The sequence below is a fragment of the Silene latifolia genome, chromosome 2 (genome assembly GCF_048544455.1).
Source record: "Silene latifolia isolate original U9 population chromosome 2, ASM4854445v1, whole genome shotgun sequence".
In the NCBI taxonomy this organism is placed as follows: Eukaryota; Viridiplantae; Streptophyta; class Magnoliopsida; order Caryophyllales; family Caryophyllaceae; genus Silene; species Silene latifolia.
In genome coordinates, this window is record NC_133527.1 from 125,865,239 (window position 1) to 125,882,741 (window position 17,503).

Here is a 17,503-nt window from a genome sequence, read left to right on the forward strand (position 1 = left end):
AAATAACAATTTAAATTAATAAGTCCAAAGTAAAATTTGCGGGTGTTACAGGAATACCCCATTAAAGAAGTCCATTGATAAGTTTAAATGTGCTTTAAAGGATTGAAAGTACTACCCATATTAACAAAGCGCACTTTCTTTTCTGGAAGCTTATTATAATAACTTCACAGTTAAGCGTTCTTGCTAGGGAGTAGCCTTAATATGAGTGACATTCTGAGAAGTTTTCAGGATGCGTATAAGTGAGGATAAAATGGACTGAAAAAGATCCGTAATTATCTCAAGTATACAAACCTAATAAACTACTGTGAGTAACCGCTCCCGGCCAGGGTTTTTAACTCATGATGTTACAACTTACCAGTATAATTCGAATGACTTGTTTACCCGATATTGATAAGACCATCTCATTTTTTGCGTAAAAATGAACACAAATTCTCATTTGTGACGGGTCAAATAAAACTCAAATGAGAGGATAAAGATAAGTCATTTGTGATTTTCTATGCATTTTGCTTTTTGTTTTATCTTCCCATGTTGAAGATATTTGACCCGTCACAAGTTTGTGATATATACCAATTAGGGCTCGCTTAGAATGAGAGTAATTATTAAGGGGTAATGAGAGCTAAAATAAGAAGAAATAGGAGAAGATTGGTGCTTTGTGGTAGTTGTGGAGGGTGGAAAGACTAAAGAGGAGGTGAGGGAGAAATTATTACCTCTATATGGAGGTAATTACTTGGAGGGGGATGTAGGGAACAATTACTCCCTTAATGGAGTGAATATTACACTATATTTCCCCATTTCTATTCATTTCTATCTCCAACCTCCATTCCTTCCCTCCATTTTTTATTTTATTTTAATTTTATTACTCTCTTAATAATTACTCTCAAGCAAGCCATTTAAAGTAGAAATGAAAATCCTATTTGGAGAGGTGAGTGAAGCATAATTAATTTGAATTAATTTGTATACAAGTGAGACCTATTGTAAAATGAAAAGTAGGGCGGAATTTCACATGGAAAAATACCGGAATATGAGCTAAACATACCCACACACTTCCATTTATTTTGTAAATCAAAATCTCTCTTGTTACACTTTAATGGCTTCAGATTTCAGACATTGTTGTTCCCTTTCATGTGCTTTCTTTTTCCCTCTCTCCCTTCATTAATTCATTTCTCCAAATCCTTTATAAATCCTCATTAATTATTCCTAAATCATACCAATTCCATCCCCCTTATATAAACTACCCATCTAAACATAATTCAAATTTTCAACACACCCCAAAAAAAAAAAAAAATACAAAATCTCATTGTATTCACTATGCAAGAAGAACCCTCTTCTTCTCCATCATCTTCATCAAAATGGAACAATACTAATTCTTCAAAACTACAATTTTTCCTTAAAATGCGTCGATTTTTCCTAAACCCAGAAAAACCAACAAAAAGTCATCCTGATGCGAACGAGATAATAATGAATGAGTCATTAGAGTGTAAAACAGAGGAAATTGTGAATCCTGATGCGAACGAAAAAACCCAGGTGACGCCCCAAAAAGCAGTTAAGGAGCTCTTATTTGGGAACTGGGAGGAGAAAGAAAACGCGGCGCAAGTGATAAATTGTTTGGCTTCAAAGGATGTACATACTAGGAAAACCTTGGCCGAGCTCGGAGTAATCCCTCCTTTGGTGTCTATGGTTGGATCCGACGTCGTTTCTCGCCGTTGTTTGGCTTCTCGGGCGTTAACACAGCTTGCTGACGGTACATTTACGTAAGTTTTTTGTTTTTTGGATGAGTTACTAATTTTTAAGTTGTTTTTTTTTTTAATTGAATTATTAACGTTTCAATGTTTTATTTTATTACTCCGTATTAATTACTGCGCATGTCATATTTTTTAGTTATATATGATAAACGTTATGGACTTCAGAGGCGGAACCAGGAATGAAATCTATTTAGGGCTAAGTTTATTGACTATCGAAACTTATTCATAAAAAAAAAAAATTCAAACTGTTGACAGATCCATGTATGGGTTTTCGGGTTCTTAAAAAGTGAAAGTTATTATTCTGTCCAATTTTTAGGATAAATAAAATAAAATTTATATTTTTTACGCAGAAATCGCCTTAATATTTTGATTTGAATCCTGAAAACAAAATTTTACGGATCCATTACTAACAGTGATATAATTTTCTATCAAGACAAATTGTAACTATTTTAATTAATCTTGCATGAGCAATACGATAAAATCCAACATATTAAGATAAACAAATATTAAATATTAACAAAAAGAAGGTATCTAAAAAGAAAATGTTTTATTTCCGTCTATACATTTTTTTTCATCAATCAAATATATTTTATTATGGTAACAATATAACACTCAATAATATATATTATACTATAGTAAAATATTCAAGAAGAGATTGTCTCATACAAAAAAAAAAAAAAAAAAAAGAAGTTTGTGAGGAATAGATATTAAAAATAAGGGGAGAAAAAATGCTATATGGGAATCGAACCCGAGGCTTCTAGCTAGTTGTACACATCTATTACCATCTGCACTGCTCTATAGCAATAACTACTCAATGCACTTAAATATATTTGTAATTTATCTAGGGCTATAACCCTAGTAAAAAGAGGCTAAATCCGCCCCCGGTTATGGTCACATTCAAGGGTAATGAATCAGAATTTGGTATATTTGGTTCTACTATACAACATTTAGCCTTAATCCCAAAATGATTTGGGATCAGCTGACATGAATCATTCTTTATAATCGTCAACGGTGAATTGTTAATAAAAAGTGGTTTTCCATAATCGAGTAATAGGAGTGTAATCTAAGGGCAAAATATAATTGACTAAGGTTCAATAGAGACATGAGTGAAAAAAAAAAGTCATAATATGTCCATGAAAAAAAGTGAGTTTGACATGATAATTTGCAATGGAAGGAGATGTCATAGACTCGAGTATAATTATATTTTACTCCGTACATTTAATAAAGCAGCATCAACGAGTTCTTATCACATTGATTAAGACTGAGATATCGTGATACCGTGACAAACGCGAATCCCTTTCTCCCTATATTGTATTGGTCTTGCGTCTTATTTTACTTTAATAAAGCGATTTATGGGGTTATTAAAGGTTTAAAATTAATGGATTGCATAAAAATAGCTCACATGTCTTGAATTTTTTTTTTTTTGGTTAATACATATATTGAAAATTTGGAGATTAATATGATAATATCCATGAATTTTCCTATATTTAAGTGACGTTAATTTGAAAATAGTGACATTGATTTGGTGGAAAGTTTTAATTTCCATAAAGGTATGATATCTAGTCTTTAGACATGTCCATTCATGCTAAGTGTTAAAATGGAAAGTGAGCTAATGTTGGCACAAGTTGACTTATAGTGCGCATTGTTTGGTTGTTTATTTTTGTATGTATTGTCTTATGTAGAGAGTAGAGACTTATCGAAAAATTAAGTGGAGAATGACATGATGAGTAACTTACTTGTCATAATAGATAAGAGAATTAGTAGTACATGCTTAAGCGTCAATATTTGTTTGCTTATGTGACTATGTATGCACTAATACAAAAATTCTACCGTCTCTCCCGGAGGACGGTACTCCTCACACACAAACACAATTCACTCAAGTGAAATATTATAATGGTTTGTGTGTGAGGAGTACCGTCCTCCAGAAGAGCGGTAAAATTATTACTCGCACTAATAACCACAAAGGAAAAGTTGTATTTGCCTATTATGTTTTTACTATTACAAATCTCTTCATTCTTCATTCAAATAAGGCCTTAATATTTTACTATTCCCTCGTATCCTAAATTCATAATCAGACTAATGTTATTCACCATATTTTTGTATACTACAGAATAACATCGTGATCAGTGTATCAGTTCTCTTTCACGTTTAAATATTAGGAGTGACTTTAAATGTTTGATCAGTTTAACTTTTATTTTTTGTTTTACTGAAAAGTTTAATAATGTAATTTTACTGGTTATGGTTACGTTATAAATTCAATTCGTATATAAATAAATAGAGATATTCTCTCGTGTACCCCTCAACTTTTTCATTTTCTATGATATACCCCTCTTTTCATGCAAAAAAACTTTGACCGTCAATAACTCTTGGCTACAAGTTCAGAATACGATAAACTTTTTTTTCCAAATTGACCGTCTTTAAGAGGTCTTCAGTTTGAAAAAAAAATTCACTGACGTCTCAACTCGTAGTCGGGAATTATGGTCGGTCAAAGTTTATTCGTTAAAAAATGTTTGACCAACCATAACTACCGGGTATGAGTTTAAAAAGCGGTGAGTTTTTTTTCAAACTCAAGGCCTTGACGAGATAATTGGTTTGAAAAAAAAAAATTATCGTTTTCTGAACTCGTAACAAAGAATTATTGTCGGTCAAAGTTATTTTGTGAAAAACGAGGGGTTACCTTAGAAAACGAAAATGTTTAGGAGTACACGAGAGAATATCCCAAATAAATATTATAAAGGATGTACATTCGAGTGGTGATTATTGCGAAATCTGATTCAGAAAATGATTTAACAAAGGAATTAGTGGAAGCCTATATATGCATTTAGATCCCGTGTAAGTAAGATGAAAGTGGAATTCTTATATTCGATCCAATAGGAATTAAACCACCTCATATCCTCCAACGCCTCTTCAGTTGCCGCCGCTGTGGATATTACTACTAAGAATCTATATGATAAGATTGAGTTCAGTGATGTGGATGGTGGGGCTCGAAAACAAGGCTGGATGGTTACTTATAAAGGGAATGAATTGGATGCAGCCATGATAATAAATTGAAGATCTTTGATGTTCGGCATTCGCATAATGATTATGGTTTCCTTTTTTTTTATTCCATTTCATTTAATTTATCAATGGTGTTTCTGAGTACCGGGTTTTTGAATTGGAGTTTTCAGTGTTTTAATGAGGTGATGATTGATACAACATGACATTGATGATGATCAATTTGCTCGTAGGTTAATTGAAAAGGGGATTTGTGTATTGGTAATTTGATGTTGTTTAATTGAACTGATTGATGAAGATGAACTAATTGCAAAAATAGAAAAAGAAAAAAAGATGAGTAAGGGAAGAGGGTAACCTGTTCAGCAGGTTGCCCTTCCAATAGTGTAATACGAGAAAAATGAGTGCAAAGATGAGATTAATATGGGATAAAGCATAGGTTGAAGCATTTTGAGAAGGGGAGGCATAGGTTGGATTAATCCTGTTAATTAACCCTAAATTATACTCCCTCCTGTTCAGAATAACTCTTCCATTTGTCATTTTCGTCTATTCACATAAGTGTCCCATTTAACAGGTTTAATAACTTTCCTACCCTTGGCTCTTTTCTTTATTTACGACCCCAACCACCCCTAACCCATCTAAATTAACACCCTCTCTCCTATATTCTTAACCTTATATAATACTTTTCAATATTTAACTCAATTCCTTAATTTTCATGTCATTCTTCAAATGGGACAGTTATTCTGAATAGAAGGGAGTACTAATTTATCCCCCATTAGTGCCTGTTTTTTTAGCTCAAAAAAGTGAACTTAATGGTGATGATCAAACTAAAATGAACTTAATAGAACTAAACTAAAATAAGAGTTAATTTCCGAAGAGCTGAGCTGAACTGAACTAAACTAAACTGAGTGAAGTTGAACCAAACTGAATCGAGTTTAATTGAACTAAAATGAGCTAAACTTGAATCTAAAATAACATCAGCAAATCTTGCTATAGACGGATATATGGTCAAATACCCTTCAAGTGGTGATATTTTTGGGCCCCACCATGTAAGTTGTTGTTTGTCTTATGCGTAATGTGGTATGTTACTTGACCCGTCTTTAGTTATAGATGGATAATTACTGTCTATAATAAGATTTTGTAAAATAACATACCCTAACTAACTTTTTTTCCCTATGAGTTGGGGATGCATGTGAGTAATATCTAGGTGCTGTTTGGCCAAGCTTTAAAAGTACTTCTGTAACTGAAAAAGTATTAGCTAGGCCAAACACCATAAATTATGGAGTTTTAAAACTACTTAAAAAAAGTTAAAAACTAATAACTTACCCCCAAAAGTAGAGGTAAGTATTTTCTACTTCTACTTCTACTTCTACTTTTCACATAATTAAAGTGCCACAAATTTATTACTTATGCGTTTTTTTTCTCTTCGGAAAACCATTACTTCTTTATATATGTTGTACCTCCACCTTTTCTCTTCTCTGTACAATATTTGTTTCTTTCCTCGTACCGGGTGTGTAAAATTATAGTGTTCATTTGCTTCTCTTCTCACACATATTGATTGGCATAATTTTGATTTGACAAGGGTGTGCAAAATTATACGGAGTAAATTGAAAGGTAATTATAGTTTTAGTATACGGGTGATTACATAATTTTTAAACGTTGCTTTTTATTCAAATGATAAATCTATAAATAATATGGTTAATGAAAAAAGCAAAAAAAAAAAAAAAAAGATGGATGGAAGTAGTTAGGCCAAACACTTAAATTTTATAAGAAACTGTTTTTACAAAAGTTTAGCCAAACAACCAAAATTTTTCTAAAAAGTTGCTTATGAATAAACTCCTTTTAAAAATGAAAAGCAATTTTATACAAGCAAGACCAAACAACACCCTAATAATAGTGATCCGCCATTAGCATAAGATCGAGTATTAATTAAATTAAATTATCAGTAACAAACGCCACATCTCATGCAAGCAAGCATACAACATGTCGTCAACATACAAACAAGATCCTTTACAATTAATAGACTATTCAACCAGATGTATACATTTGGTTGTATAGATTTCGAGCTTTATAATAAAGGATTTGAGCTTATATGTATATTTTACGAGTTTTATTGAAAAGAATATGAGCGGCGGCTTTATAAAAATGTTAAACTCAATATAATATAATGAAACTCAAAAATAATACATATAAGCTCAATTAGATTTTAATTTTGACACCTAACAAATTAAAATATAACTCGAAAATTTTAAAAGCTCGAAAAGATTGCATATAAGCTCAACTAAATTTGTATTGAATGTATCCTACTCATATATATATGGATGTATAGTCTTATTTGTGGATCCTTTATGAGTCTTATATGGTCACGGACTTATTAGGTAATGACAGAATGACACTTTAAAGAGGCCAAGCCGAGAGAGAACGCATGCAATTAAGAGTACGAAAACCTAACTATTTTTTTTTTTTGAGTAAAAATCAATTTCATTAATAATAATAATATGTTATACAAGAATTGCAACAAAAATTAAAATTAATTGAATACAAATTTATAAAACACAAGTAAGACAAACTCTTCCTAAAACTAAAATTGTTATTAGATAAAAGCGCTTCTGCACACCACCATCTAAAATACTGTTATTTCTTCATACAGTCAACTGCGAGGAGGAGATCCATAGATCTGATAATAAGTTTTGAAAGAGATGAATCTTGTCCGATCTCACAAATCGTAAGCAATAATCCAATATCCATTGCAGCATCATATGACTACAGATAAGACCATTGATCTTCCACATAATTCTTGAACCTCTCAAATAGAGAGATAAATCTCACACAAGATGAGAACCAAACTCACACAAAGGTGAGACTCACATAAAGGTGATGACATGAGAGGCAAGAGTTATTTGCATATAATTAATAATTAATAGATATTTAGTAACAAAAACGGAAAAATTGGGGCTTACATCCACCAAAATTGGTAGACGGTAGCCCCTAATTGATGAATTTGAAGATTAGGGTTAGAGTTTTTAGAGGTTTTTAGAGAGAGACTTTTTTAGAGAGATATACGAAAACCTAGCTAATTGTTAATTCTAATTTTAAGTCAATTTGTTGGCCAAACTCACAAATGAAACTTCTTGGAAGGGGTTCTACAACGCAACACGCAAGTAAATATTCCTCCATTTAACTCCACTCTATCATATTTCTTTTTTCATCCATTCAATTTTACTCTACCTATTTCTTAAAAAGGTATGTCAAAGACCATTTCCTCATCACAAAATCTCATTGAAGACGGGCGATATCCGTCACAAGCTTGTGACGGATACCGTTTCCTATCACAAATACCCATTTAGAGGTGAGTGGGAAGCACATGGGGGTGCCCCACCTTGTCCCCTCTCCCTTTTGGTGAGAGGTCACAAGCTTGTGACGGGATTAGCCCGTCACAAGCAAGACGCTTTGTTTCCTCATACCCCATTACTTATTTACAATATTTACCACTCATACCTCCACTACTTCTACATCAAACTCCACCATTTTCCATTCATACCCCACTTATTTACATCATACCCCATTACTTATTTACAATATTTTCCACCTAACCCCACCCTTCTTAATATTTGTGCAAAACACAAATAGATAGAGTGTAGTTGAATGGAGTAGTATAAAACCTCTAATTCTCCCACTTTTAAAGTTTTGTGAGGAGTATTTTAATTAAATATGACAATTCGGTAGAATTGGAGGGAGTAATAGACTAGTTGTGTGTGTCAAATTCAGCTATTCGGGATTTAGGTAAGGTAATGTTTGGAAATTCGAAATTGATTTTATTTTCATTATTTCAATTATAAAAATCAAAATGTTTAAATTTAATTCCAAATTCAATTCAAAAAATTCGTTTGAAAAACCCTGGAATTAGAGTTGGGACATGACAGATATGTGTCGAGGTCATAATTTTCAATAGAAATGTTAAAGTTTTAAACCTTCTTCTAACCCACATTGTTAATTTTTACTCAGTTTTTTCGATGAATTTTAATTCACATCAAATAAAAAGCTAGATAAATTGAAATGGATGGAGTAGTACAATTAGTCTTATAGTAGACGGATATATATCCGTCTAAAGATGTAAACGTGTTAAATATGTCACCACTTTCATAATAAGACAATCCTACCATCCTACTTGTTGTTTGTCTTATTATGAAAGTGGTGACATACAGTGGCGTAGCTACCATAGTAGCATGGGGTAGCAGCCTCTATTCCAAATCCCGAAATTTTGATGGAGAAGATGAAGTTTTGCTACTCCATGTATTGTTGAATTTTGTCAAAGGATAAATAAATAATACGTTTCTATATTAGTATAAGAATCTACATGGTCTAGTGATAAAGTAGTACATCTGAGGGGAAATCCGGGCTCGACCCTTATAATAATAAGCAAATTTTTTCACTTTATCATTTGAGGCACCATCAATAATCGCGATTTTGAATCCTGGCTCCATCCTGGTGACATATTTGACCCATTTAGAACTTTAGACGAATAGTGTTAGTCTCGTGCGGGAGTAGTATAACATAAGTTTGTAAATCAATTAATCTCATTGTAGACGGGTATATCCGTCTAAAAATGTAGACGGGTTAAATATGTCACCACTTTCATAATACAATTAGTCTTGCTGAAGACGGGTCAAAGCAAGTGACGGGTAATGCCACTCACAAAACGAATAAGGGGGACAAGGTGGGAGGCACCTCCATGTGCTTCTCTCTCTCCTTTATTTGGGTCATTTGTGAGAGAAAATGGTATCCGTCACTCCAAAGTAACGGATACGTGCCGTCACAAATGAGATTTTGTGTTCATAATATACGTCTAAAATAAAATTTTGTATTTGTAAATACTTCGTATGTGATAGATGAATGAAATTACGAAATTAAGAAGCCAGAAGTTCTAAAGGCAGGGATGACGCAAGTTGCGCCTTTTGTCCAGTAAAAGGTGGTGGGTGGTGGAATGACACCCACAAAGCTGACATTTCCACGCTCAAATCAAAATTATTCATTTAAGTTATTAGGCCACATCATATTGATAGGATGCATAAAATATTGATCACAAATTCTCATTATAGACGGACACTATCCGTCTATATGTATGGACGGATACTATTTTCTCTCACAAAATACTCATTTGTCATAAAGTGGGAAGCACATGGGGGTGCCCCACCTTGTCCCCCACTACCCATTTTATTAGAGGTCTTTACCCGTCTGTTCGCCCCACCCATCTATACCAAGACCTATTGAATATTGATATGATCATACAATTTTAATTTACATTATTGATCTACTAAATAAATTCGAAAGAGCTCAAAGTTTGGATTTATTTAGGTTTATTACTTTACAATCCCATCTTAATTAAATTTGTGGGTACTAGGCAAACATTTGACCTACATTAATTCCAAAAAACATAATTTAGCGAATTAGCGCTCGCACTATATATATACATACTCCTATGAAATATGAGCATGACATTATTATTTACGTGGAAATGTGCAATATTTTTCGTAAGGTCCGTACAATATATGGGATGAAAATTTAAACGAGTGACTTAAGGTTACGATACCTATACTAAATGTGATGCCAGAAATTATACTCTAGCAGGGTGTTCTTTTAGTTCACGTCTGGCCATTATTTTATTTTTTCGTTCCTTTCTCATTGTCTAATGCATACGGAATATTTCAAAAGGAATTTCCCTTTTTCCCCAAGTCATCCCCATAAGTCCATGATCTCATTACAATAATTTTGCATACAAAGTCTTGCTAACATAACTTTACAAGTATTGTGAAAGACCTATATTAACGGCTGATTTTGCTGCTAGTATAGTACGGAGTACTATAGTTGTAGATTTAAAGTTGTTTAGTGCTTCCATAATAAAATCTCTTATGTGAATATGATGATAGATAATGAAACTCAACATCGGATTATATAAACCTTATTTAAAGGTGGTAACAAATTTTCTGAGGGTTGATATTTTGCGATACATTAGTTAACCAACATAGTGGTGTCTGTCTCTAGAGTAATTTCTTACTTAACCAACTTTCCTGCTAATGAATGGACTCTTGCTCTAACTCAAATTGCTGATGTATGTTATACAGGAACAAAGCTCTGATACTTGAAGCAGGAATTTTATCAAAACTACCATCAGAGATTGATAAAATAGATGAAACAACAAAACATGACATTTCACAATTGCTTTTCTCCATATCTTCCTTATCCAACACACAATTTCCTCTAAATCCATCCAAAATTCTTCCTTTTTTACTTGCTAGTCTACAATCAAAATCATCCTCCCAACAAACCAAAGAATACTGTCTCGGTACATTATACAACCTCTCTGCAGTCATAGAGAATTCAGGGTCATTCATCTCGAATCGGATTGTAGACATTCTCTTAAGCACATTATCATCATCCCTGCAGGGAAAAATTACTGAAAATGCCCTTGCAACATTAGGTAACTTAGTGGTAACTTTAAAGGGTAAGAAGGCCTTGGAGGACAATTCAATGGTGCCAGAATGCTTGATTGACATATTAACATGGGATGAAAAGCCCAAATGCCAAGAACTCTCCGCTTATGTGCTAATGGTCTTAGCTCACCAAAGCTCCAAACAACGAGAAAAGATGTCCAAAGCCGGGATTGTACACGTTCTTCTAGAAGTGGCTTTGTTGGGAAGCCCTCTAGCACAAAAGAGGGCCCTTAAGTTGTTACAATGGTTTAAAGACGAGAGACACGGGACAGTTGTCGGGCCACATTCTGGGCCGCAGACAACTAGGCAAATATCGATGGGCTCACCGGCCCGTGAGACGGGTAATAGGGAAGGGAAGAGGTTGATGAAGAGTATGGTTCAACAAAGTTTGTATAAGAATATGGAGGTTATTACTAGAAGGGCAAATGCTTCAGGGGAGTCCTCTAAGCTTAAGTCATTGGTTATTAGCTCAAGTTCTAAGAGCTTGCCGTATTAAATCTAGCTAGATTTAATGTTTACACAAATTTTGATTTTGTTAATTTTGGTTGTAAATTTGCTCTGTTGATATGAATTATTTCAACTCAAGTACCTTGGCACGACCTTAACGTCGCTATATAAAAGTAATAAAACGTGCAAAGTAACTATTTATAAACCTTACTTAATGCAATCTAACTAACAAAAGTACAATGGCAAGTAACGGTCGAATCCTAGAGAGGGAACATTTCGCCAATGATTCTAAATGTGCAATTAAAACTAGCTATGAACAAAGCAAAAATGAAATAACAAAGAGGAGGGGGTTTTGAAAGGATTCAAATGCAAAGATATTCAAATATGAGTGCTAAGAAATTAAGTGAATAAAATTGAAAGTTTATCAAATTACGAAAGAGACTTGACCTAATTCATCCGTTTACAATCTAATAATCAATCCTAGACACCAATAAAATCCTTTCTTACCCAAATTACTCTATTGTAGAGGAGGAACTCCCCGTCCTCTTAAATTTCCTTAGATATAATTCCCCTTATACTTGCTATAAATATGCTTCATTATAAATTATATCATACCTATAACTGAATCAACTATTCTATGTAGTAGATAATTTTATTTCGTTTAAAAAGGGTAATACTTTTTCAATTTGTATGAACTATAGAAACGATTTTTTAATTTTGTTACATAAATAAAATTGCACTAATTATAGATACGATGTGATAGAAATATTTCATTATTATTATTTTTTGAAACTAAACAGAATGGCCACGAACATGTTTTTAGCAAATACGTTCTAATTAATTCTATTATTCTGTCTTTTGAAACAAACGTATTAGAAGTTGAGTCTCTGACAAAAAAAAAAAAAAGAAGTTGAGTGTATTCATAGATTATTTTTTTTTTTTTTTTTATTTCTAAAAGGAAAAACTTTCGAATAATATAAGTTTTCTTACCGTTTAACTTAATATATATCTCTGCTCCATACTATGTGAACATTTAAACTTGGTTAATTTTTAAAATTTATTAATTTAACATATACATAAATATATTTATTACAACACATATCCTTCCATTTTTCAGCTTTTCATAAACACTCCTGCTCGAGCTACTCGGCTAACTCTAGTTTTTTTAAGAAGCCTTTCATTTGAAAAGAAAAATCAACACCTAATCTATGATGTAAAATATTTTTTTTATTCTTTATCTGATTGTATTTTCAATGTCATTCCTTCACGTTTATATTACGCCTTTAGTGAACATAATGATACAATAACAATATTTTTTAAAATAAAGTTAATCTTATGCGGAGTATAAGTGTTGAACCTCCTGTTTTCTACCTCTTAATAATATATTTCTTAATTAAATTTCAAATAGAGCTATTATAGTGGTAAAATTTTTAAATTCTCTAATATCTCTATCTAAAAGTAAATTTCATAATTAAATTTCAAATGGAGTTATTACAGTGGTAAAATCATCAAATTCTCAAATATCTCTATCTAAAAAACCGAGCAATGTGCGGGATCTATACTAGTTATTTATCAACAATGAATACACAATTAATTAACAACCCAACTTAATCACATCAAAGAAGTTGAACTGTTTGTGTTGAAACAGCACGGTACCATAATGTACCGTGGAGGCAGCAACTACCCTCCTACACTTTCTGATCTGCCCAAAATAAAAAGCGCTCGAGTCACGATTGTAGACGTTTGGTATAATAGTAAGCGCTAAATTACATAGGAATCTTAAAAGTTACTTATATATCATGAATAAACTCGAAGTCTTCACAAGAATACTTGTGAATGTTAAATTACAAGCTGACGGATAGATGCTAATTACCTCCATTGAAGGAAGGCTTTACCGTGGTAATCTAATCTTAGTTAAAACTAAGATCTAAGATATAAATAGACTAAGTTGTAGTTATGGTTTGAGTTTCGTACATCGTTTGCTCTTATGAAAGACCTTATATATGCATTATGACCTGGTTCATTGCAACTGTTTTCTTAGTGGGGAACGGTTAAATTACCGCTGATAACTCCTTTTTTTCTGCGCTCCTCTGACTTTTTCTGGACCAACGCTTTACTTATGGGGTCTACTTCCTTCCTATTTTCAAAATATTTGACAAGGCTCAATATCTTATCCCCATATAATAGCTCCACCCCCCATTAACATAATAAATTTACCCTTACTAAATAGAGCGTCCCCCCTCCCCCGTATAATACCCGATTCTTTTGAGACTTCTAAAGGACCCTTTTGGGAATAGTGAGAGACCCTTGAGCTTGATGAGAGTCTTACTCGTGAGTTATGTTGTGAGTGGTGCTAGATCGAGTATAGAGGACTCGGTCGAGTATGAGTATATTCGACCGAGAATAGGGTATACTCGATCTAGTATAGGGTATACTCGACCGAGTGAGGTGCACTCGGCCGAGTGTACGAATACACTCGACCGAGTAGAGCGGTTCAGCGTGCGTTGTAAAGAAGCAGTCGGGTTTAGAATTTAGCAAACAATTCATTTCTTATTCTCTCTCTAAAACCTTAACATCTCTCTCACATCTCTCTAAGCCTTCCCTAGCCACCTTTCATGGAGATTAAGTATGGATTTGAAGATGATGCACCCTTTCTCACCACCTTTCGCCGATCTCGCTTTGTAGGTAAAAATTCCACCTTTCTTATTCAATTCTTATTTCATAACCTAGTATTTGGGAGTTTTTATGGGTTTTTTTAATTAGGTAATTGCTATTATGGTTGGGAGTAACTAAACTGGAATAAGACCTTATTGTAATAGTAATTGTTATGTTGATGTAGGGAGTGATGTGTGGAAGACGGATTATTGTTTGTTCTGTGTTGCTTACGGAGTTTGCTAAAAGGTACGGTTTTCCCTACTCGGTTTCAATAATATGGATGTCTACATATGTTATTATTGTTGTAATTGCATTATAAAATGATAATGGATAATTGTTGTTAGTCTCGTATTTTATAACATGATAATGGGTAATTGTTGTTAGTCTCATATTGTTGATGGAATTGCATTATAACATGATAATGAGAAATTGTGTCTTAAAGAGTTGGAGTAATTGTTGGTACATGTATTCATGGCATGTTTGAGGTTCATGTTTAATGTGAAAGTGGCATACTTGGCATATTATGATGCATATTGGTTACGTGTAGTGGATAATTGGTAGAGTTGTGATTGTGTTGTGGTGTTGAGGAGACGTGAGGCGATTCGGGAGATCTTCTCATGCCCAGGCCGGTCCTTGGAGTTTCCCACTTTAAGGAGGATGTGCACGTTTATGACTTGAGGAGGGGGGATTCGTGCGTGTGGCGCCAGGAATCTGGCAGGGGTCCGGTTAGCGCCCGAGCTCGGTACTCCGCGTGCGTCACGAGTATCCTTTCAGACTGTGGTCCAACTGTTGCTGGCGGTGTTGTGATACCGTCACCGGGTTTAGGTGAATGTGGGATTGTGGTTTGAGGAGACTTGTGATTCATATGTATCTCATGTATTGTATTGCCTTGCATTCATATCATGTCATAAGTATTTGTATTATTGAACTGATGTGTGTTGGTTCTGTGTTAACTGTCACCTTCTGTAATTTGGGTGTCCTGTGATGAATCATATGATATTTTCTGTCATATGGGGAGCAGTGGGTTATAGGTTTGGACTTGATGGTTGGTGCGGTATAGAACTCGTCGTCAAAAGCTACCTAACCAAAACAATATTTATAACTTCACAAACTACTCTTAGCAAAGAGGCAAGTAAAGGTCGGATCCCAAGGGACGGGTATTGATGTAGGATTTTCAATTGCAAATGGTTGTGTCTAATGGTGTCACAATTTGGGTTGAGATAGGAGATCAACTAAACTAATCAACAATATAAAAGTAAGGTAATAAAAACAAGCAAGGTGATTAAAATGAGATGTAAACAATTGATTAAAAGCACTAGGGTGTCATGGGTTCATAGAGGATTCATGGGAGTTGATCATACAAACATGTTCTCTACTAGATGCAAGCACTTATTGTTGTGATGGGATTGAGTTGGTGTATAAGCTTACAATCCCTAACAAGGTTTGGATCCCGGAGCCGAATCGATTAGATTGTACAACACCTACAAGTCGACTTAGTCCTTCCTATTCAACTATATGCATGGTCTAATAAGACTCGAGTTGGTGTATAAGCTTACAAGTCTCATTGAAAAGGTAGGTGATGGGTAAAAAATGCAAGGATTCATAGGCTCGCATTTCATCAAACATAACAAGTGCATAAGTTGAAATCACAACAAGCAAGCAAATTAATTATGAAAACATATTAGATTAAGCATGAATCAATCCCCATGTTGGTTTCCCCTAATTCCCCATTAACCCTAGTTAAGGAAACTACTCACTCATTATCAAGTTTAACATGCTAACAAGGTTATCAATCATAATAGCAAAGCAAAACATGATGAATAAATGAAAATGATTAACAATAATTAAACAAGGTTAAGAGAGAATTATACCTATGAAGATGATTCCAAATAATAAAGCAAAGAATAATAGAAGTACTTGATGATTGATGGAAGGTTGTCAATCTTCCAAATAAACCCAAATAATATTCTAATTACCCAAAATAAATGAAGAACAATAGAGAAATTAAGGAAAGATTAATAATGAGATTTGTATTAAGACTTGATTAAAAATGAATTACAACTTAATTAAGAGAGCATAAAAGTTGATTAGGAATTGATTCCTAATTCATGCTAATCTAGGTAGTACAATGGGGTATTTATAATAAAGATTAAGTACAAAGATTAGGGTTACTAAGGGCTTAAATTACTATTAAGTCCTTAAGAAAAGTTAAGGAAATGCTCCTCTCGAAGGAAAAGAGCATATCCGTCTTGCTAGTCTTGCAACGATCCGTGCGTCTTAAGATGTGGCACGGGCTCTCTGACCTATGATCCGAGCGGAATACCTGGAAGACGCTCGGATCCCTTAGCTGTAAGACGCTCGTCTTGGCCTAGAGACGCTCGGATGGTAGTGAAGGGAGACGCCCGGATCGTGCCTGATCCGCTCAGATTCCTTGGCAGACAACTTCTCTTCTTTTCTTCCTTCATAATCCGCGAGGATCATTTTGGGGATGCAAGGATCCTTTCATCATTGCCCATTTCACTTTATTATCTACATAGGCCTTCTAGTGATGTCTTCTCTTTGATGCTTGGTCATTAGATGCGATCAATTTAGCTCCATTTCGCCATGTAAATGCAAGGTTAGCACTCCTTTCCTACCAAGGGGACAAAACCTCAAAGAATATGCAAAATGGGAAACTAAAGATAGTAAATGACCCAATTATTCACTATAAAGCATAGGAACGAGGTTAATTCGGGGACTAAATGTGCTTAAATATGAGTCACATCAAACATCCCCAAACCGAACTTTTGCTCGTCCCGAGTAAAGAGGTGACCAAAACTAGGACCTTTATTTAAACTAACCTACTAATATAGCCGATGTGAGATAATTAGCGGGTCTCACTCCGTCCCTTCAACTCACAACAAGACAACCATGAGGTAGGATGCCTTCTTGCAAGGCAAGGTGGGGCTTGCCAAAATGGCGATACATCCAAGCATTAAAGCACACAAAACAAATAATGGATGCATCTACAAAAATGAATAGCCACTTTCCTCATCTAACTGGCGGAAATTATCTAGAAGGGAAGCAATCTAAGGGTACACACTCCATCATAGATATGATTTCTTCAAACTACTAAGCCTAGAAGGATACCAATAAATCACCTCCAAGTAGTGTCAAGCTAGGATACCTTTGTCCTCA

At 34.0% G+C, this 17,503-nt stretch overlaps 1 protein-coding gene across 1 annotated transcript; it reads left to right on the forward strand.

Annotated features, from left to right (window-relative positions):
- The first annotated feature begins 980 nt into the window (after positions 1 to 980).
- On the forward strand, positions 981 to 11,881 carry LOC141642947 (uncharacterized). Its single transcript, XM_074451945.1, has 2 exons — positions 981 to 1,751; positions 10,856 to 11,881. Exons 1-2 carry the CDS (start codon positions 1,309 to 1,311, stop codon positions 11,718 to 11,720), a joined length of 1,308 nt encoding a protein of 435 aa, XP_074308046.1. The 5' UTR covers positions 981 to 1,308; the 3' UTR covers positions 11,721 to 11,881.
- Positions 11,882 to 17,503: the final 5,622 nt, after the last annotated feature.

Bases quoted from the DNA above. Each gene is read 5' to 3' on its own strand.
- LOC141642947 (XM_074451945.1), top strand. From the start codon at position 1,309: ATGCAAGAAGAACCCTCTTCTTCTCCATCATCTTCATCAAAATGGAAC. The intron at 1,752-10,855 runs GTAAGTTTTTTG...TATGTTATACAG, and splicing joins CTTGCTGACGGTACATTTAC to GAACAAAGCTCTGATACTTG.